The sequence below is a fragment of the Bos indicus x Bos taurus genome, chromosome 13 (assembly GCF_003369695.1).
Source record: "Bos indicus x Bos taurus breed Angus x Brahman F1 hybrid chromosome 13, Bos_hybrid_MaternalHap_v2.0, whole genome shotgun sequence".
Classification (NCBI taxonomy): domain Eukaryota; kingdom Metazoa; phylum Chordata; class Mammalia; order Artiodactyla; family Bovidae; genus Bos; species Bos indicus x Bos taurus.
The window spans coordinates 62,544,228-62,568,847 of NC_040088.1; the positions used below are offsets into that span (position 1 = coordinate 62,544,228).

Consider the following 24,620-nt stretch of genomic DNA (forward strand, 5'->3'; position numbering starts at 1 on the left):
AGATCAGTCCTGGGTGTTCACTGGAAGGACTGATGCTAAAGCTGAAACTCCAATACTTTGGCCACTTCATGAGAAGAGTTGACTCATTGGAAAAGACCCTGACGCTGGGAGGGATTAGGGGCAGGATGAGAAGGGGATGACAGAGGATGAGATGGCTGGATGGCATCACTGACTCGATGGATGTGAGTTTGAGTGAACTCTGGGAGTTGGTGATGGACAGGGAGGCCTGGCGTGCTTCGATTCATGGGGTCGCAAAGAGTCGGACACAACTGAGTGACTGAACTGAACTGAATGACAAACAGAAAACCACTGATAATTACTCCTCCATGATGGGAGCATAGTATAGCTGCTATTTTATCTTTGCTTTGTGAAGTTCTATGCAGTTCTTTAAAACCAGCTCAAAAATCACTTTTCATAATCTTTTTTTTTCTTTGTATATGATCAACCCTGCTTCCTCTGCACCCAAGTAATATTGCACCTTCTTAATGGTCCTTATATTCTCTTTTAAATGATACCTAATTTTTTAAATTTCTCTTCAGTTCAGTTCAGTTGCTCAGTCGTGTCCGACTCTTTGCGACCCCATGAATCGAAGCACGCCAGGCCTCCCTGTCCATCACCAACTCCCAGAGTTCACTCAAACTCACATCCATCGAGTCAGTGATGCCATCCAGCCATCTCATCCTCTGTCATCCCCTTCTCATCCTGCCCCTAATCCCTCCCAGCGTCAGGGTCTTTTCCAATGAGTCAACTCTTCACATGAGATGGCCAAAGTACTGGAGTTTCAGCTTTAGCGTCATTCCTTCCAAAGAAATCCCAGGGCTGATCTCCTTCAGAATGGACTGGTTGGATCTCCTTGCAGTCCAAGGGACTCGCAAGAGTCTTCTCCAACACCATAGTTCAAAAGCATCAATTCTTCGGCACTCAGCCTTCTTCACAGTCCAACTCTCACATCCATACATGACCACTGGAAAAACCATAGCCTTGACTAGATGAACCTTTGTTGGCAAAGTGATGTCTCTGCTTTTGAATATGCTATCTAGATTGGACATAACTTTCCTTCCAAGGAGTAAGCATCTTTTGATTTCATGGCTGCAGTCACCATCTGCGGTGATTTTGGAGCCCCAAAAAATAAAGTTTGACACTGTTTCCACTGTTTCCCCATCTATTTCCCATGAAGTGATGGGACCAGATGCCATGATCTTTGTTTTCTGAATGTTGAGCTTTAAGCCAACTTTTTCACTCTCCATTTATCTACACTCAAATTAAAAATTTTTGCATATCCTTCTGTTATTAGCATAAAGTATTTCTCATAACTGGTATGCAGAAATCTCTCTTAAATTGTATTATAATTATTGTATATCTAGAAGTAACTATTCTTAGGGAATACCAGTGATGTTATATCAATAGTTTACACATTATAAAATCACTATAGTCTTGTAAAAATTTGACTAGATATAGACAAATTTGAACGATAACAAGGATGATACAGATTTTAAAATCTTGACTCTGAATCCCAACCTTATTATCCCAGAAACTTTATTACCTGTACTGTTATACTACAAATAAAATATTTGTAGCTATATATTTTTAGCTGCTTAAAGAAAACATTATGTATATATACTTATTCTTTTAATCTTATGATTATAGAATTTTAAGAACTCTTTATTTTATGATGATCAATAACAATGAGGAAAATAAAATTATAAAAATGAAAACATTTATAAGTTAATAATAAATTATGCCCATTAAAACAAAGTTCATAGAACTAGTACATTTTTAATGAGATCATTAATATTGCTTACATTTCCTTAATTTAATTTTTATTATTATTGTTATATCTCACCTTATTCTCAAAATATACTGCTATTTACAAAAATAAGATATTGTGTAACATTATAAACTAGAGCTTCCCTGGTGGCTCAGTGGCAAAGAATCCACCTGCCAACGCAAAAGACTCGGGTTCGATCCCTGGATTGGGAAGAATCCCTAGAGAAGGATATGGCAACCCACTCCAGTATTCTTGCCTAGGAAATACCATAGGAAATACCTAGAACAGAGGAGTCTAGTGGGCTATAGTCCATGGGGTCACAAAAGAGTTGGACACACCTTAGCAACTAAACAATAACATTATAAACTAAAAGATAAACACACACAAATGTATATTTTATTCTTACACTAAATGGAGCCACAGATAAAACTAGATCACAAAATGCATTTTATGTTGTACAGAATCACTAACATTAGATTAAAATTTTCATTCTAAGATTTCTCTGAGTCAATATGAACAAGGAAACATAAACAGCAATATAATTTAGAGACTCAAGAAAACACAAAGCCAAAATGATTGTATCACCCCTTTGGCATCAATGAATTCTTACAGTCATAGGAAATAAACACACACTTTTAAGGGTCTATATTTCTCAATATGACAGAAAGTTGACAAAGGTAAAAAAGTAACTAAAGTTAGAAGCCCATTTTTGGAGCCATTCCTTTATGAGTATCAGGGGGAAAAAAAAAGTTTTCTGTATAAGACCTGGATATCAGTATCTTTAACAGTGTTCCCAGACAAGTCCAATGTGCTGCCAATTTTGAGAACCAGAACTTGGCTAAACAAATGGGTCTTCACAGCATGGCTGCCAGATGGGTGGCCTCACCTGGGAACTTAAAAATGTAAATATTAGGGTCCAACCCAGACCTACTGAATCAGAAATTCTAGAGTGAGTCCAAGATTCCTGTCTTTTAACAAGCTCTCCAAGTGATTCTGATGTGTAATGGGGAACCACTGGACTAAAACAATTCCCAGGAAGCAGAATGAGATTGCCTTCTACCAACAAAATGTGGGTTCTGGACTTAAAGAAGAAAAGAAGGCAAGAATGGGTTTGGATACTGGATATTTCTTTTCTTTTTTTAAGATTTTTTTTGACGTGGACCATTTTTAACCCCTTATTACATTTGTTACAATACTGCTTCTAAGTTTTGTTTTGTTTTTGGCCACGAGGCATGCGGGATATTAGCTTTCCAACCAGGAATTGAACCTCCTGCAGTGGAAGGTGAAGTCAACCTCTGGACCATGATGGAAGTCTCTGGACACTTCTAGATTACTGCTTTCTCTCCAAACTACCATCACTAACACTTCACTCATCTACCCTTCCTTTTTATTCTGAATTATTTATATAGTACCAGTTGTCTTGTTTCTTCATCTCCTATGGCATAAAACTGCAAACAAATCAGGTCAGAAATCTTAAAAATGCTTGGTTCTTAAGCAAAAGATATTTCCAAGATGAGGGAAGTTATGTAAGATCAAAGATTAGAGCATCTGTGATTTGGCTGCAAAGGTTCCATCTCCCAAGGTTACTAAAGTGTGCACCAAGGCAAGCTGTTTAACATCTTTAAACCTTGGTTTGCTGGCATGTAAAACAGGGATAATTATACAAACCAGCAAAGTTCACTGGGAGGACTTAATGTGATTATGTATGAAAGGCATCCTCATAATGCCTATCACATAATAAACAATTAATACTGATTCATTTCTAAGATGCTTCACTATGAAAGCTATCAGGGCTCATTTATCAGACCTCCCTGTTACTTGTGTACAGTCAAAGAGGACATGCTGAGGAAACAGACCTATGTAAATATCTGAATTTGAAAATTCATAAACTTGGCATTTTTCCCCTTTTTCATGAACAGTCTCCACTTAATTGTAGATATTATTCTTTGAAATAGGCAAATCAAAGGTAGGTGTTAAGTATAAATTAGATGTAATTTTTAATTCTAACATTTATTAATGATAAATCAGTAATCTTATGTTTCCAGAGAAAAATGACTTAAAGAAGATATAACTGAACTTACATAACATCCTTTCATTAGCCATTACATTATCGATGAATTGTTGAGCCTACTGACCTTAGTACCTATCATGTGTAAAACTATGCATGATTTTTAATAAATCCACTTAAAGCATCTTTTGTAGATACTTTTAAAATAAACACTATGGAGTTAATCTAAGGAGAGACATATTCATTCATTTAGTCATGAAAAGATAACAGCTGTTCTATCTCTTACATCACATTTTAAACTTCCATCCTTTGGTTATCTGACCATTAATACAGAACTAAAGTATAAACAGACATCTCTTATAAACTATTTTTAATAAACTGTTTTTAGTCTGATCTGCTACACGTGATAACTAAGACAAAACTACTCTTCTTGGATAATAATGTTATAAAGAACTTGAAGAAAATGAGTTCTAAACAACAAATCTACTGAGATTTACTCAAACCATGAGACCGAGAAAGTGTATTTTGAATTTCATTATGACTGTAGTTCTAAAAGACAGACTTTGTAAGACCAATGTAAATAATTCTCCAGTGGAAAAGTCTGTGCTAGATAGGATTACTACCACCTTTACCCACAGTTTATGGTTGAATTTGAATATCATATAAACTCTCAGGAAAATTTTATGTTCTTAATGTCAGAGATATTTGAATGGATGCATTAAAGTCACATCATCTTACAAATAAATATCTTTTTAATATGCAAACACAGGCATCACATTTAAGCAAAAACCTTCACACCATAAAGAAAATGCATTGCCTTCCCTTGCTTGTATTTCTAAGTCTACAAAGTGAATACACAACAAATGTAGAAGATAAGAGGTTTCTTTCTTCCTCTATTAAAGCTCACTGTATATTTTTATACTAAGCATTATGTTGACTTTGTTAACTTTTACTCAATTTATTTTAATATCTCAAAATGTAGAGAAAAGTTTAATTTCAATTCAGTAAATTTAAGTGGACAGAAATTTAAAAATCCACTTTATGTCAATCCTTGGTGATTGAAAATATTAAACTAAATTAATAATGTTAATAATGAGGCTTAAAATGTCAAATTGAAAGGAGAACTAAATCAAGTAGGTGCAGGTGAAGAAATGTTTCCATTAGAATAAAATTATCTAAGAAGTATGAATACAGATTACAAAAAGAGATGAATTTAGCTAAATAGGAAGCCACTTAATAAAGTAACCTGAAGCATTTCCAAGGCACTTGTTTTAGTACCTGTATTTAGGAAAAACACAAAAGGGAAAATATTATGGAGACTAGATCCTAATGAGCTTACAACCTAGTGGAAAAAAATAAAATAAATCCAGATGGCTATTTGCAGAAAACTCAATTGATGGAATTAATTTTAAATATTTGGAAAGTAAAGATAGCCATGAAGTATGTTACTGAAATAAATGATAATTCTAAATTTAGAAAAAAGGCCTCTCTCCATCTCAACCATGTCTGCCCTCCACTTGCAGATATAGCTTCTTTAACAAACATTCTGAAGTTTAAATGATACTATTTCCTTCCTGGCATTTTGACCACTGCAAATAACCTCTCTACTGTCATAGTCAACTTCTGGTCAAGTTCACTACTCAGTGCCCTGAAACCTCAATATAATGACATTGATTTGAGGGATCTATAATGTTATTTTGTAGACATTCTGCACATAATATTTTGTCACACTATTTTCCACTGCCATCAAATATATGATGCTGACTTTAGAAGCAATTTACTGTTACTTTTTCTAGAGAGATAACTTGTTTGCATCTTTACATTTATTTTTGTGAATTCCTCTATTCTCTTTTAGAGACCAATCCCCTTCCCCGTATGCTTGATAATAATTCAATGCATACTGGGGGTGGAATGTGTTACATACAAAGCAGAAAATTCTTCTCTTGTACCCGAAAGAGGCAATCATCATCAATGATAAAACAGCATTGCCTCTGCCCTCCTGAGCTTGTGGTCCAGGGAAGATATAGAAGGTCTTTACAGAGATGTTTCTCTCTGTTGTTGCTCAGTCGTTGAGTCATGTCTGTTTTCGACCCCATAGACTGCAGCACGCCAGGCTTCCCTGTTCTTCACTATTTCCTGGAATTTGCTCAAACTCATGTCCATTGAGTTGATGATGCTATCCAACCATCTCATCCTCTATTGACTCCTTCTCCTCCTGTCTTCAATCTTTTCCAGCATCAGAGTCTTTTTCAATGAATCGGCTCTTCACATCAGGTGGCCATATTATTGGAGCTTCAGCTTCAGCATCAGTTCTTCCAATGAATATTCAGGGAATTCCTTCCCTGAATATTCCTTTAAGATTGACTGGTTTGATCTCCCTTCAGTCCAAGGAATTCTCAAGAGTCTTCCCCAGTACCACAATTCAAAAGCATCAATTCTTTGGCATTCAGCATCTTTATGGTCCAACTCTCACATCCTAAATGACTACTGCAAAAACCATAGCTTTGACTATACAGATTTTGTCAGCAAAGTGATATCTCTGCTTTTTTCCTCTCTAGCTCATGTCAATAAAACGTCTTCTCACAGTTGGGAGACATAAGTATGTACATCCTAAGAATTTTAAGATATGAAAAATATGATAAACAGTAACAAAAGGCCAATAAAATTTTGGAAAAATTTCTACAACATTTGTAACAGATTTTTTTAAAAAATCACCTCAATGCTTTGCTACTGCTGCTGCTAAGTCACTTCAGTCGTGTCCGACTCTGTGTGACCCCATAGATGGGCAGCCTACCAGGCTCCTCCGTCCCTGGGATTCTCCAGGCAAGAACACTGGAGTGGGTTGCCATTTCCCTCTCCAATGCATGAAAGTGAAAAGTGAAAGTGAAGTTGCTCAGTCCTGTCCGACTCTTAGCGACCCCATGGACTGCAGCCCACCAGGCTCCTCCATCCATGGGATTTTCCAGGCAAGAGTACTGGAGTGGGGTGCCATTGCCTTCTCCACCTCAATGCTTTAAAAGATCTTATATCTAGGACCCGCAACTACAGAAGCCCATGTGTCTAGAGCCCATGCACAATAAAGCAGCTACCACAATGAAAAGCACACACACTGCAATGAAGAGTAAACCCAGGTCACATAACTAGAGAAAGCCCACACGCAGCCAGGAAGACCCAGTGCACCCCATAAGAAAAAATAAGCACTATAAACTGAAAACCAAGCAAAGAGCACAAACAGGAGATACACAGAGAAATACACTTGAACAAGGTACAAAGGGAAAAAGGTTACTCTCTCTCTGTTTTAGGGAAATGAAAAGAATGCAGTTAGCTGATATTTAATAGCTTTAATACACACAAAAAAATAATTCAATACTCAATTGTTTGGCAAGCATACAGAAAAACAGACACCATCATGTACTGCTTTCAAAAACAGTACATTTTGCCAAGTAACACAAAATTATAAACCAAGTGTTTTAAAACATAATTAATAATATAAGAATTCTACTCTGTATGCTTTTTAACTCTCAGGATGTAATCTACAATATGTGTAAAGTTGCATAGTGTTCAGGGAAGGTTGATTAAATTTGTGTATAATCAAATAGTGAGGAATTAAATTACTGTGTTATGGTGCATCCTGTTAATGGAAAACTATTGCCCCATTTTAAAAAGTGTTGGTAAATAATTGCTTACCAATTGTATATAAAATTAAAAGCATATTAGAAAACAATGTGATTAACAGAACCTATTTTTGTTTATCAAATATATGTATATATACACACACAATGCTTTTTATCATGGTGGCAAGATTATAGTTATTGCCATTTTTTCCCTTTGTTATTTATATTTAAACATTTTCCTACAATAAGAATACATTTCTTCTTTTGTGGGGAAAAAGTATTTTTGTAACAATAAAAAAGTTAAAGTCTTAAAATAATCAGTAAATGGTCTTTACCCTTAGTGTGATTTTAGTTCACTTATATTGTTCACCAAAATCCAAATTTGGAGAATCTTTTCAGGTATTATTAAAGATAGAGACAACCAAGACAGACCTGTAGACCTCAGTGTCTACACTGGGCCTCTCCTGAGTGTGACACATGTATTCATGTCTATGCTGCTTCCATGTCTGATTAAGCTTGCGATTCTCACAGACCAGATGCTTAGGAAATACATGTCTAATTTAAGAATGAGTTGTGTGTCTAGTCAAGGGTACCTCTTCATCCTCCAGACAATAAAGATCTTTGAATATTTGATAAATCTGCATATACAAAGGTCATTAGATGATATTAATATATATGTGATTGATATGTGATATATAAACAGTTAATATGTGGTATATAGTATGTTCAAATTTTCAAGTTGTCTTCACATAAGAATTAAATCTAATTTACCTTACTTGAGAAAATATTTTATTCCTCCATATTTTGTATAACTATAACAATTTTGTACAGAAGTTAGAATACAAATAAATTTATTTCATCTTAATGTGCTTAAAGGGAAAGTACATTTAAAAATTATATAATGAAAATGAATTCAAAAATTTTGAAAGTAACTCTAAAACTATGATATACAAGTTATTTGATTATTAAACAGTGACCATTGGTAACATATGATAAATCATACGTTATATTATGAATATATTGTTAAAACTTTACCATATAGGGCAAATATATTACCTAACAAGCTATATTTATATTATTTTAGGAATGGTTTACAAGTATTATTTTCAGCATAGATTTCTCTTAAATTCCATGTTTTAGAGCAACTGTAGTTAATTTTTTAAAAATATTATCAAGTTAAAATACACCAAAATAAAATTAAAGTGACTTAATTCACTTAATTAAAACAAATTATTGATAATGTATGAAAAAATAAAGAGTAGGTGCTTAACTCAAGGTCAACCTAAAATGACAGCCATTTTTTTGTGTTTTAGAGGTGCAATTATGCTTTATATTCAGTCCTGTGAAAACACTGCCAGAAATGCTATTTCCCACAAGTGTTAAAACAGTTAAGAGAAAATTACTACAGTTTAATTTTGATTTTGCCTGTTTGCATTTTTATTTTCATTTTAGCCAAACTGTTTCTAAAGCCTACTATTTAACCATTATTCTAGATTTATAAAACTAGAAATTCAGAAATTATGTTGGAAGAGTGTTGAAGCATTTAAATTGGCCTATAAAATATTGGCTTCCCAGACAGGACTCCGAGAAAGCCGTGATCCTGGCATTTAATGTCTAAGAGAGTAAAGCTTTGCAAATTGTTATTGTTGCAGAGCAGAAAACATTAAAATATTTTCGGGTTTACTGAAGCCTTTATCCACATTTATATCTAGCACTTAGACACATTATGGTATGCACAGTTATGTCACAGAGACAGCTTGCATTATTTATGTGGCTTTTAGTTTATAATGATGTCAAGCCTGTACAAATGCACAATGCTGATAGGAATGTAGGTCCCCTGGCAACAGTGTGGACTACAGCTCATTCCCATCTCAAAGACAACAGTCAGTGCTATGAAATGAAAATTTCAGAAAAAGTACTTCCAGCTTTATAAACAAGCAACACATGGAATTATATTCTATCTAATCTGCATGTTGAATGAGATGGTTCATACTCAAACAGCTTCTCAATAATCTGTAAGCAAACCTTAAAATGCAAGGCATTTAAAAATACCCATCTTTTTTTGTCAAGATGTTAATAAAATCAGTACATTTGGTTTTGATCTTAAAGAAAAGCAAGAATCATTTTGATTAGGGGTAGAGAGGAAAACACACAGGCAAAAAGACTTGAGAACAAAGGTTGGGTATCTTACATGAATGAGGCAACACAGAGAGTGCCTTGAAATTACATGTCTTCTAGATTAACACAGGGTAGTTTTCTCCCATGCAATTTCCCAATTATAATAGTTACTATATAGCACACACATTTTGTTGTTTTTGAATAAAATCATCTTTGAATTTTTCTGTTGCTTCATTTTTCCTGAAATATTTTGTTCTAAATTTTTTAATTAGTCACTGGATTTAGAGGAAAATGAGTCAGCTCTGATCAAAATTGGAAATAGTTGCTAAGAAAGCCACCCTCTTCTAGCAATACCCTCCCCACTTTCTCCCATATATGGCTGCTAAGAATGAGGTTTTAGAACCATCTAGAAGTTATACTAAAAGTACAGAGTCCCAGCTCTAGCCCGAATATTCTGATTTTTCAAGTGTCAGAATCTGCTTTTAAATAAATGTATTACATATTTAAATATTAATAAACACAGAAACGTGATCAGAGTTCCTTGATGTATAGTTTGCAAAACTTCTCTAGAGCTTCTGTGAGCAGTCAGAAACCACTGCCCCAGAATATGCATGTGTATTCTACTAGATATAATTCCATATGAACAATAAATAGAGAGAGCTTAATCTGCCTGAGGGAACGATTTAAGGCTCCTACAAAACCTTAATAGCAGACCTTACTTAACCAACAGATAGGCATTTACTGAAGTCAAATAAAATGGAATTGAGGGCCAAGGGCTCAAAACTTTGCTCTTCTTGCTTCCAGCTGTGAAAATGAATAAGCTGGATCAAACAAAGGCTTTCTTGTGAGATAAAAATGATCATAAAATTTATGGTACTTAGCTATGAGCCAATTCACCAATTTACACACTATGGTAAAGTTGACTTGGCTTGTTGAACTGATTATGGAGGTTAGAGGAGAGGATTCTGAGGTCTTATAAAATTACAAACTGAGGGAAATTATGCACGACACTCCTATAGCATCAATGTTCTAAACTTAATATGAATTAGCTACATATTCGTACTTAATATGAATTAGTTACAAAGCTTAGATGCTAGGTAATACAAATGCCTTGATTTAATACTAAGCAAATAATTTTTTAAAACAATTCTCAGTTAAGATTCATGTTTTTCCAAGTTCTGTAGGAGTTCCTGGAGCATGAATGGATATAAATCCATTTTTCTTCTGTGTTTTGTGTATGTGTGTATGTGTTGTTGTTGTTGTTGTTGTTATTGTTTAACTAGATCATGGTTCTTTTCCCAAAATACCAAGAAAATAATTTTTCTACTAAATATTCCCTCGCACTGCCTAAGTTAAAGGAAATGGAAATTTCATCCAACTCAAATCTCAAAAGAACATGCAAATTGCAATGATATTTACATTGAGTAGGTTTTACTTTATTATTTCCCCAGATTATAATTGAGAACAATACGTATTTTTAAATAAATATTTAGATTTCAATCCTAGGAAAAAATATCATGCCAGGTGCCCTTAGTTGGTCCCTGCTGAGCAGGATGAAGGGAGAACCCACTCACAAGCCCCATGCCACACAGGCCACACAGAAGAAGCCCCAGAAGAAGAGAAGACTATTTTTAATTCATATACATATGTTGAATGAAATAGCTGTATGGAATGGTGTTACTCTCCCACAAACAAAAAAAGTAAAATAAAGATATAACCCTTATTATAGACCCAGAGTTCACTTTAGATCCTCAAGTATAAAGACTTGTCTGTTAAACTGTAAACACAAACCAAAGAGTGTCCCTGGGAATATCACTTCACTTTGTTAGCCTTTACCATTTCATTTCCATGATGAAAAACACAAGACTTATCAAAGATTCAACTACACAATGAAAACCTCCCTACATATTCCTACTCCATCATGATAGACATTCTACTGCTTCACTAGGTATATAAAGTGAGAGAATATTCTGAAATACAGTAATGTGACTTGTTTTTCTTTGTACTAACTTATGAATGACCTTCACCACCCTAAGCCAGAAGCAGTCTTTGCCTTAAGGTGAAGTGAAATCATAGAATGAAAGAATTGGTGTAGAGCTTTTGTATTTTCAAGAGTGCTCTTGAAAACTATTTCAGACACAACAGTCTAAAAATCTGGCTTTAAATCTCTACAGCCAGATACCTGAGAGAGAAAAAAATATTTTCTAAATGGAAAAGCTCCTCTTTAAAAATAAAACAACAACAACAAAAAGACCAAAGAGAATTCGGGTAAACTGAGCTTGTGCTATATGCTGTGCTTAGTTGCTCAGTCGTGTCCAACTCTTGGAGCCCCTGTGGTCTATAGCCCACCGGCCTCTTTTGTCCATAGCATTCTCCAGGCAAGAATACTGGAGTGGGTTGCCATGCCCTGCTCCAGGAGATCTTCCCAATTCAGGGATCAAACCTAGGTCTCCCATATTGCAGGCAGATTCTTTACCATCTGAGCCATAGGGAAGCTTGGAGTTCTCCTACAAACCAGGGAGTAGGATAAATGACACATAAGAACTATTTCACAAAGTAAAAGGGAAAAAGAAAAAAAAACAGAGAGGAAGGCAAGAGGAGATGGAAGCTTAGGGACTGCACCTTTCTCCAGGACTCACTGTCCTGTAGTGCTCATCCATTAAACATTATCTGATTAAGTATTCCTATTTAGGATATATTTAACTTTGTGCCTTGCAGCCTTTAATTATAAAGTATCAATATATTGACCCTAATCATCAACTAACTCATTTAGCAAATAATTACTGGTACTTAATTATATAACGAATCTTTAAAATAATGCAATGGAAGGGAATCACAGTCCTTGAAATTCCTCAGGGAATCTGCACTCTACTGGAGGTGGTGGGGGTGAGAGGCAGAGACAAACAAGTTAAAAGTCAATTATATTACTCTGCTTATATGTTGTCATAGTTCTATTTGCACTTTTACCACCTCGAAATGAGTCTTTTTCTTTACAAAAATATAGATTATTAATGAAGCACAGCTTTGCATGAGCCACAGACACTTTCTGAAATCACCCTGTTCTTTTTTATGAGAGAAGCAGCCTGAGAAAACTTTTGTATACTGAAATTACAAAACTTATCTGCCAATTGTCAGAAGTGATCAAAACATGGCAGCATTCATATCTGCTACTCTATATACTTTGGGCAACGTGGTTGCAGATGTTTAAATAAAATGATGGTAAAACTGGAACCATTTTAATGGAACACAACAAAAGAGAGCTCAAAAAATCAGGGTGAAAAAGTCAGCCAGGAAAATAAAGTCACTGAACACTAAAGACACAGTGATCCCCTTGAATGCGAGGTCAAGTTGGCCGGGCCAACAATGGACTGGACAGCAGATACACCTTTAGTTTTCTTTGAAGCAGCAACCATAGGAGCTGGGGGTCATAAAGCTTTACCAGAGAAGTGTGAAGGTATAAAGGTTTTGAAAAGATTCCCTGTAATATAAACGGGGAGTTCTTTGTCGTCTTCAGTAACAGTTCCTTGAAATCATTAAAAGGAAAAAAGAAAAACGGGAGCTTGTAGGGAGTATTATTTGCAGACTACAAAACAGGGGAAGGAATGAGGTATTAAAACTTGAAAGAAAAGACCAAAATAAACGATGATAAAGAACAAGACTGGAAGAAGAGCAAAAGGGCAAGATGATGGAGGAAAAGTTTGAAAAGGAAGAAAAGAGGAAAAGAAATTTGGAGAAGAGATGAATGTATAACTCCTTCTGGATCCTGGGCAATATTACAAATTATTTTTACTTATGCATGCTTTTCTCTGGTTTCTATGACTTTTTTGTATGTAAAAGAGTAGTTTACTTGGAGAAGAACATAGAGACCAAGGAAATGGGGATTGTGTCATCTATCCTCATCAAACAGTTGCAAAACATTGAAACACAATAAAAATGAATATTAATGCACAAAGACTTCATGAGGTATAATAAGTTGCGTACACATTTAAGGCAGTCTATGAAATGTATTTTTCTAAATTTTTTAAATTAAAAAAATATTAATTTTTATTCGAGTATAGTTGCTTTACAATTTTGTGTTAGTTTCTACCACACAGCAAAATGAATCAGCTATATGTGTAATGTGTGGGTGTGTGTGTGCTAAGTCACTTCAGTTGTGTCCTACACTTTGTGCTCCCATGGACTGTAGCCCACCAGGTTCCTCGTCCATGAGATCCTCCAGGCAAGAATACTGGAGAGGGCTGCCATGCCTTCATCCAGGAGATCTTTCCCAACCAGGGATCAAACCCACATCTCTGTCTCCTGCATTGTCAGGCAGGTTCTTTACCACTAGTGCCACCTGGGAAGCATATGTACATATATGTATACATACATCCCCTCTTTTTTGGATTTCCTTCCCATTTAGGTCACCACAGGGCACTGAGTAGAGTTTCCTGTCCTTTACAGTAGGTTCTCGTTAGCTATCTATTTTATACATAGTGTCATATCAATAGTGTATATATGTCAATCTCCCAATTCATTCCACTCCCCTCGACCCCCTTGGTATCCATTCTCTAATTCTGCTTTGCAAATAAGATCATCTATACCATTTTGGGGGACGTCCCCAATGGCTCAGCAGGTAAAGAATCCATCTGCAATGCAGGAGACACAGGAGATGTGGGTTTGATCCCTGGGTTGGGAAGATCCTCTGGAGGAGGAAATGGCAACCTACTCCACTGTGTTTTCCTCAAAAATTCTATGGAAAGAAGAGCCTGGCATGCTACGGTCCAAAAGGTTGCAGAGTCTACGTGACTGAGCAGCTAAGCAAGCAAGAAAAATGATACCATTTTTCAAGATTCCATACATATGCATTAATATACAATATTTTTCTCTTTATGACTTTTATAAGAGCATTTACTACTTTTTAAATTAAATGTCTTCTTCAATATTGTAAGAAAGAATATACTTAGTCCACTTATTCTCTCACTTAAACATTCATCTTTACAAGAGCACTAACAGGGTAAGGGTGGAGAAGGCAATGGCACCCCACTCCAGTACTCTTGCCTGGAAAATCCCATGGATGGAGGAGCCTGGTGGGCTACAGTCCATGGGGTCGCTAAGAGTCGGACACGACTGAGCGACTTCACTTTCACTTTCCACTCTTATGCATTGGAGAAGGAAATGACAACCCACTCCAGTGTTCTTGCCTGGAGAATCCCAGGGACAGAGGAGCCTGGTGGGCTGCCGTCTATGGGGTCGCACAGAGTTGGACACGACTGAAGCGACTTAGCAGCAACAGGGTAAGGGGGCAAGGCAGGAATTTAGGCAGTGCTTAATAAACAGTTCCTAAGAGACATTTTCCAAATATGTGGTCACTTACGTTGTATGATCCACCGACGGCCTGTGATTTTCCTCACCATGATGAATACTGGTTCCATTACCAAGTCCCCATCTGAATGTGTTTGAATCTTTAATTAATTTTTCTGAGATTGGCTGGTACCATTTACACAGGCTTCCTTTCTCAAAACTGCACATGTCCATAGCTTGAAGAGAATGGGACAGAGACAAGATGAGTTAATCACAAAACTGTATCAATAAATGGCAGTTTCCATCTGCATCAGCACTTTCTTACTCTTGGGGATTTTTAAAATTTTAAATCAAACTTTTCAACATTACTGAAATAATTAGGCTAATGCTTTATGTAATCACTCAAAGAGTTTTAAAGAAATCTAGGTGTATTATGTTCAAATATGTATAGTCACTGAAATGTGGAAATAAATGCACACACTGAAGAATCTGCTTTCATAAACAAGTAAGGTTTTAATTAGCTCCTAAAGCAGCACTTTAAGCATCACCAGTCTCTTCTGACACAACACTTACATTGCTTATATGACCTCCAAGTTCTGATAAGTCTGTTCTTTTGTCACAGTATTACTGGAAAACTAAATTCCAAATTACTTAAATTCAAAGCAATAAGATTGTCAACAGCTTTCATATTGAATCTCTTTCCTTGAAAGTTTTCAATATTCTTATGACTGTATTCCAATATCAAAAACTAAAAAAACCAGTAATTTTTAAAATACATAGGTTGTGTGTAAAAACAAAAGCTTTCTCTTCCTTTCCCCCTCCCTTTCTCTCTGCATGTGTTCGTATGTCTGTCTGTTTTCAACCCTCTACTTCTTAAAGATTCAATGAGGTTTTGTGTATAAAATGGAAAGCCTGGTGTGTTAAAACAAATAAAAACCAAAACTCCAGTTTTTTTCAATTTTTAATTGGATGATAATTATGTTACAATATTTTAACAGTTTCTGCCATACATCAGCATGAATCAACCATGGGTATCTTTAGATGGTATAAACAATAACAGCATAGACTACCACTACCACCATTTAGAAACTTGGGTTCACAGTTTAACATAAAATTTGAGAAGGAAACACTCCATCAAAAAAAGTGATTTTAATCATGACATTCAAGTGTGTTATTTAATCACTGATATTAATATTGATCATATGATTATTCTGTGAAGAGGTTAAGTATTCAATAGAATCTTGTTCTTCACATAATTTTAAGAAGACCTTAAAAAGTATAGGTTTTTAAAAAATTATAGGACAGAGTTTCAGGCAAGCTATCTGCTGTACAATATTATACCTATAGTCAACAATGCCATATTGTACACTTAAAAATATATCAAGGGGGTAAATCTTATATTGTGTTCTTATTATAATGAAAAAATTACAAATGTAAGACTGTAGATGACAGGAAGATTTATCACAATAGTTCATCTTACAAGAGATAGAGGAGGAAAGACATACAATTTATTCAGAAATAAATGGCAATAATTCATGTTTAATCAAAATTAAACATCCTTATGATTTTAAAGTGATAATTTAATTGTAAGCATTCATTCAGGACATTTGGAGAACTTAACGAAACTTAACAAAACATCCCATCCAATCATCAATGACATTACTAAAATTTCTAAGCTGAACGGAGAAGAAAATCTGTATTCACTAAAATTGCTCACTAGGTGTAATTAATTAGATTTTGTGTAAATTTTACAAAGATAACTTATGTGTGATTAGAAGAGGATTCTGTTGTCTTCCCATGAAGAAGACTGAATACCACAACATCTTCCATTATCCTACATCTGTGATACACTGTGTATCTTCCTGACCAACTTGAATTAATTACTGTCTCATCTCATTCACAGAGTGGATCAGCTTTGATTTTATGAGTTTCTTCAGCCTCATTTAGTTTACATGTGTATTTATATTTTTTAAGTTTTAGAATTCCTTGATGAGGCTGACACAGACAAATTAGAATGTCACTATAAGTGAAAAGGAACTAAATAGCCTCTTGATGAAAGTGAAAGTGGAGAGTGAAAAAGCTGGCTTAAAGCTCAACATTCAGAAAACGAAGATCATGGCATTCGGTCCCATCACTTCATGGGAAATAGATGAGGAAACAGTGGAAACAGTGTCAGACTTTATTTTGGGGGGGCTCCAAAATCACTGCAGATGGTGACTGCAGCCATGAAATTAAAAGACGCTTACTCCTTGGAAGGAAAGTTATGACCAACCTAGATAGCATATTCAAAAGCAGAGACATTACTTTGCCAACAAAGGTCTGTCTAGTCAAGGCTATGGTTTTTCCTGTGGTCATGTATGGATGTGAGAGTTGGACTGTGAAGAAAGCTGAGTGCCGAAGAATTGATGCTTTTGAACTGTGGTATTGGAGAAGACTCTTGAGAGTCCCTTGGACTGCAAGGAGATCCAACCAGTCCATTCTGAAGGAGATCAGCCCTGGGATTTCTTTGGAAGTAATGATGCTAAAGCTGAAACTCCAGTACTTTGGCCACCTCATGCAAAGAGTTGACTCATTGGAAAAGACTCTGATGCTATAATCAATACTTAATAATGGGCAAGGAAGGGAAAAAATTCACAAGTGTTTATTTCTTCTGATCCTGTGCTTTGCCTATTCAGATGCAGATTAATTTTCCTCCTCTCAGTTTGTATCTCTGACTGAGACATTCACTTTCAAGTTAAATAATTTGCCTAGATCCATTTTTTAAAAGTCATAGATTGGTAGATGCCAAGAAATGGATACCATCTTTCAACAGTATATAGCTACTGAAGTGTCCACATGTACTAGGATTGATTTTCTTATTAACCCTGCACATTTGACATGGTATTCATTGTATATGTGTATTTTGACAATGGCAAAACTTGAACAGATTCATCTTATTTGAGGGTATTATGCTTCTTCTCTAAATATTTCCATTTAATGATATTGAAGAATAAAGACAAAATGAAGATGAATTAAGGGCTGGTAAATGATAGCCCTAGAGTCAAATTAAGGTCATGAAAACAAGTATTTTGAATCTAAAATATTAAAGACACTTACCTCTTGTTGGACATGATAGAAGAATGTATGCTGATTCTTCTATCATTTTCTATACAAAAACCTTTTATATTAAGAAACTGCTTTAAACCAGGTTGAAGACTTCTAACTAGGACATTACAATACTACTTGAGATTACACTAGTGTTTTCTTATCTATTTTATGGCTATATTTAATACAAAATTTAGGAATTCACATACCGCAGGAGGATTCATCTGATTGGTCAGGGCAGTCATATCTAAAATCACATTTCTGGATATTTTCAACACACTGACCATCAGACCTGCAAACAAATTCACTGTCTGTACAGTTGTGTGGAGGCAGTGTTACTGGAACTGTAGTTTCTGGTGGAGTTGGAAGGTTCACAGGTAAATGACCTTGAAATAACAGAAAAGTATCATTTTGCAGTTTTTCCATTTCTTTAAAGATTGCACACGATAAACTTTACTAAGTATGCTTCACATTCAACATTATAAGGAATATCTGATATCATTTTCTAATCTGCTGAACTGCTTTACTGTAAGCATATAAATTGGGGTTCATGGTCTTAGTAATGGCAAATAACTCTGGATATCTCTGATTATAAAAATAGTGAAAGTGCAGATGGAAATTATTGAAAACTCTTCAGAGTTCACTGAATAAATGGGAGTCTCAAGAGCAGGGCTTGGATGATCTTCAGGAACCAAAGGAATCCCAGGTGCTGGCATTAGGGACCAGAGTCAAGGTAAGATTAAACCCTCAAGTTCTCTATGTAAAGGAACTTTGTTCTTCCACTTTCACAATGAATCTAACATCTCATGTTTGTTTCAGATATCCCCACATAGTTGGAATTCAAAGGCTGCAAGACAGACCCAAACAAAAGTATTCACCCAGAAGTATTTAAATAAGATAATTTCTGATATTACAGAATTTAGAAGAAATTTATACAAGCTAATTAATTTAGACAGTAAGCTATTCAATAAACATTTATTAATAACATCTCTGTATCATATACATGCTAGTTGCAGAGGACTTAAAGCCAAAGTTGTCACTGCCATAAAATACTGGGTTGGTCCAAAAGTTCATTCAGATTTTACCATAAAATGGAATGGAAAAACCCAAACAAACTTTCTGGCCAACCCAATATTTCTCTGTTCTTTCACCATTACCTCACTGTCTTGATTACTGAAGCTTTATAATAAGTCTTGAAGTCGGTAGTGTCAGTCCTCCAACTTTGTTCTCCTTCAATACTACATTGGATATTCTGGGCCTTTTGCCTCTCAATATACACTTGAGATTTAGTTTTTCTTATTCATAAAATAATCTCCTGGGATTCTGTTTGATTGGGGTTGCATTAAGCCTATAGATCAACTTAGGAAGAACTAACATCCTGAATATAGTAAGAATTCCTCCAATGCATATTTTTGTATCCTTATCTCAAACAAACATTTTCTGTATAAAATATATACTGTTATGTGTCAGAAACTTTTACATAAATAATATTCATACTTTTTTTGAACTTGCATTTTTGACTCAAAACATACTTTTCAGATTTCTCTCTATTGATACATACAGAATCAATTCATTCATTTTTAACTGCTTTAGGGTATTCAATTAAATGAATACCCAGATTCAATATTTATTGTATGAGTAGTCTGCAGTTGGTATACCTCTTCTCAAGTAGGACAGTAAGAATATAAAGTCCTACAATGGATGTGTTTGTACATTTCTCTCTGTAAACACATGCCAGAGTATTTCCAAGACAAGTCATCTTAAAATGAAATTTCAGAGTTATAGAATATGTAATTAGTCAACTTTAGTTGTTTTCAAAGGTGGTTTACCATTTACACCCAGAACTGTGTGCATTTCTCATATTCTAACCAACACGTCGTATCATGAATTTTTTTTTTTAATGTTTGCCATAGTAACCATTCTGAAATAATTCTGTGATATTCTAACTTGTATTTCCCTAATTACTGAGACTCTTTAGGCCACTCAAGTATTTTACTATAGTTTTTGACTATTCACATTCTCTGCTCTTTCTCTCTATTGAATCCATTGTCTTTATATTAATTCACAAATTTAAATTAATCCTATATTCTCTATACTAATCTCAATCATTTATCTATGTGAAAAATAAGTTCTTGTAATCTATGATTTGTCTTTTCATTTTGTATGGTTGCCCTTCAGAAAAAAAAAAATTCTAACTTTAATATATCAATCATTTCCTTTATGGTTTGTGCTTTAAATTTTCACTGAAAAATAATCTTCCCTGTTCTAATATCATAAATATATCTTTGATAATTTTCATGAAGTTTTGATAGCTTTACTTTCCATATTTAAATCTTTACTCCATCTGGCCTCTATTGTTCTCTGTCAGTAATGAGAATCTAAATTCAATTTTTTCCACACAAATGACCACTTTTGACCTATTAATCTATTGTGCAACTCAAACTTTTCTCGCTTATCATTTTATATTTTATTATGAAATATATTGGGCTTTCCTGGTGGCTCAGACAGTAAACAATCCTCCTGCAATGCAGGAACTGCATTCAATCCCTGAGTCGGGAAGATCCCCTGGAAAAGGGAATGTCAATCCACTCCAGTATTCTTGCCTGGAGAATTCTGTGGACAGAGGAGCCTGGCAGGCTACAGGCCATAAGGTTGCAAAGAGTTGGACATGACTGAACAACTAACACTTTCACTTTTTTCCCCATGAAATGTAATTATACATATAGAAAAATGAACATAAAATATAGGCTTTTTTTTAAGGATAATGAAAGTCATATGCTTACCTTCAAGTTTATGAAAATAAAATTCACAAACAGATTTGAACCCTCTAGTGTTTCTCTGTTGATTCCAGACCCTCATTGGAATCTTCCCTGGTTCACAGAACACTGAAATTTGTGTTTTTTATTTCTTTGTTTTCATTTGTGTTCATATTTTCTTCATGTGCATATAAACCAAATAAGCTCTTACGGTGTTAACTTACTAGCTCATTATGTGACTAAATAACACTGAAATTCTCAGAATAGTGACCATATACATGGAGCACCATGTAGGTCCAATTTAAATCAAACACTGTTGAGAATCAAACTTTGGATGAATGGACTCATTCTTTTTATAATCTGCAACTTAATTTTTTCTTAACATTGTATATTCACCCACCCAACCTAATGTATGTTCTCGCAGTTTAGGGGTTGACTGCTGTATAATAGTTCACTATATGACTATGTAACATATGTTTTCATATGTTTTGTAACCATTATACCATCAGCGGTTCTTGAGTTGATCCTGTTTGAGGATTTGTTTGTTTGTACATTTCTCCTGATATACCTAGGTATGGAATTGCTTGGTCACAGAGCATGCATATTTAATTATAATAGATAATGCCAAACTGGGGCTTCTCTGGTGGCTCAATCTACCTGCAGTGCAGGAGACACGACTGACTAACACACACAATGCCAAACTGGTTTCAAAAGTAACTCCATCCATGTCTACACTCCCCAAGAATGCGTAAACATTCTGGTCATATCACACATTCGTCATCCACTAGTGTAGCTAAGAATCACCTGTGTGTTTGTCATTTACTTTGCTGTCTATTCCCTTTTGCATCTCAGCCTTGGTTTGGCTCATTCTGTCTTATAATGTTGACATTTACATTGTTCATTTGGTAAGAGTCTGGTGCAGTAAATTCACTTTTTCATTTGATTGTGGATGTCATACTGAGTGCCTTTTGTCACCCTCATTCTTGAAAGAATTTTGCTTTGCTCTAGACTTACAGTCATTTTTTCTCAGAACTTTGCAAATAATATCCAACTGTCTTCCTAATTCCATTCTTCTGTAATTGTATTTTAATCTCTGGCTATTTTTAACATAATCTTCCTTTTTATTGTTTTTCTAATTCATTTCCATCAGCTCACATCTGGATTTATTCTAATATTTTTGCATGAGGTTGACTAGGCTTTTTAAATCTTAAAATTCTTTGTCCTTTTCTCATTACTCTGTATTCCACCAAAATTAATGAATCTTAAGTGTAGTATCTTTGTATTTGAGAGCACCAAAAGAACAATTGGAGGAAAGTGCTTTCTCCAGCTAAAATTGAAGTATTCTAACAGTCTTCTCCATTTGGGGTATTTAGTATCTCCCTCAAATAAAAGATGACAAAATTTTAAAGTTTTAAATTTAAAATCAGTTATTTGTCCAGTTTTATTTTAGAGACATAATAAAAAATATTAAGTCACATAGACCACAGGCTTTGGACAAAACTGTTTCCTAGATATATGCTAAATCACTTTACAAAACTACAGTAGAACACTAAAACAAGAATATTTCAGATTATAATCACTGAGTCTCAAATTTCTTCATTTATGCCTTGAAGAAATATTTCCAACATTTCTAAAATTTTTTCAGAATCTGTATTTCCTTTCAAAGTACAGATTTTTCCTAAAGCATAATGCTTTCATGAAATTTATTTTATTGAGATAAATGTAATGGGCACACCAAACAGCTTAGTATTAGAAGGTAAAAAGCTGCTGTGATATCCTAAAAGCATACACAATACAACATACACATTTTGCCACTGAAACAAATACCACCCATTGTAGAAGGAAGGGAGACTTGATCAAGAACAAATAAAGCTGGTAAGATGTGTAGGCAGAGGAGGAGAGATGTCAGAAATTCCATAACTCGCCCAGTTTGGCAGCAATAGCAAAAGCTACTCAGTGTGGACATGGTAAAAACTGTTGCTAAGCATTCTCCAAAGAGTTAATATCGTTTCTCAATCTTAAGTATCATCAGATGCAAGAAATGCCCTTGACTTAGTAACAACTTTCCTTGGAAAAATAAAATATGAATACCTTAGATAGTGATGCTCATTCTCGTTCCTTATGCATGTTCAGTCATGTCCGACTCTTTGTGACCCCCTGGACTGTATCCCACAGACTCCTCTTGGAACTTTCCAGGCAAGAATACTGGAGTGGGTTGCCATTTCCAACTCCAGGGAAACTTCCCGACTCAGAGATCGAATCTACATCTCTTGCATCTCCTGCATCGGCAGGCGAATTCTTTACAACTGTGCCCCCTGGGAAGTCCAATACTCACTCTAGTAATTAGTAATTCTAGTAACTAATCAATGTAATATGCATGCTGAATTCTGAAACTTTCAACTGGTGAAAAGTACCCACTCCTGGGCATATAGCTGGAGAAAAACACGATCTGAAAGGACACATGCACCCCAGTGTTCACTGCAGAACTATTTACGATTTACAGACATTTACAGAGAGACAGATAAAGAAAATATGGTGCATGTATATAATGGAATATTACACAGAATTAAAAAGAATGAAATAATGCTATTTGCAGCAACGTAGATGGACCCAGAGATGGTCAAATGAGTGAAGTCAGAGAAGGAGAAGTATCACATGACATGTCTCATATGTGGAATACAAAAAGAAAGGATGCAAAGGACTAACTTACAAAACAGACTCACAGACTTAGGAAATGAACTTTTGGTGGCAGGGGTGGGGGAAAGGATGGGGAGAAGAGATAGGGAATTTGGGATGGATATGTACACACAACTATATTTAAAATGGATAACCAACAAAAACCTACTGTATAGCACACGGAACTCTGCTCAATGTTATGTGGCAGCCTGATGGGAGGGGAGTTTGAGGAAGAATGGATACATGTATATGTATGGCTGAGTGCCTTTGCTGTCCACCTGTAACTACCAAAACATTGTTAATTTGCTATATTCCAATACAAAATAAAAAGTGCAAATTAAAAAAAAAAACAGAAAAGTATATAGGCAATTTTTCTTTCAGTTGGCAAAGAGTATGTTGTGATGCCATGTCATCACAGATCTATTCTTCCAAATAACTCAGGTATCTCACCAATAATGTGTTCTGCTGAAAGAAATGTACTTCTTGCTTTTCTGATTGAAGATGGAAGGCATAATGCAAAACAGATACTTCCTCTGGGATAATATTTTTAAACCTGAATGTCTGGTAACAATTCTTCCAAAATAATCTACTCTGAAGGTCTAATTCAAGGTGAAGGGAAAGCTATTTAACTTTGCCATCATTCCGCATCATTATCTACTCTGGGAATAGACAACATCATCACACACTAATGCAAAGAATCATACGATTCAATTGCATGGTTAAGATTGTCTACTTTCCCTAGAAATGTAATTAATCTTGTCTAAACAGCTGTTTCTCTATTTTCCTCCTGAATTAGATTTAAACCGAAAATCTCTGTCATCAAAGTACTGAAACAAAGGCAGTACAATCCATAATTGAGAATGGATTTGAAAATTATTAGAAACAACCTGAAGTTAAAAAATGAGAGAAGAATGACCTAAAAAGAGCAAGTAATAATCGTCTAGGATTAAGTGGAAAGAAACTAAGCTTATGGCATAAAAATTATTCAGGAAAAGTAATAAAGGTTTGCAGTTAAGAAGCTCAATCATTTGAGTCAAGGACATGGCAGAGGTAATGGAAAAAATAGAACAGATGTGAGAAATATTTTGGGGTTGAGAGTTAATAGGATCTGCAAGGGGGCAAGTTTAAGGGGAAAGCCAAAGATGACTATGGTATTTCAATCCTAGGTTGCTAGAAAAAACTGAGTTCATCCAAAAGGAATAAGGGAGATATGGTGGAAAGAGTTTGATTTTTGAGGAAATGGGTAAAAATGAAATAATCTACTTCACTTTAGCCATTTTTAGTATAAAATAAAATTACAGGTTACAAAACTG

At 35.0% G+C, this 24,620-nt stretch overlaps 1 protein-coding gene across 1 annotated transcript in view; it reads right to left on the minus strand.

The window, feature by feature from the left end:
• MALRD1 (MAM and LDL receptor class A domain containing 1) overlaps positions 1-24,620 on the minus strand; it is a 570,138-nt gene that overhangs the window by 385,345 nt on the left and 160,173 nt on the right. Inside the window, exons 20-21 of the mRNA XM_027560003.1 lie at positions 18,085-18,261; positions 14,865-15,027 (exon numbers count right to left, since the gene is read on the minus strand). Of these exons, the coding sequence (XP_027415804.1) occupies positions 14,865-15,027; positions 18,085-18,261 (340 nt within the window). The remainder of the gene's footprint in view (positions 1-14,864; positions 15,028-18,084; positions 18,262-24,620) is intronic.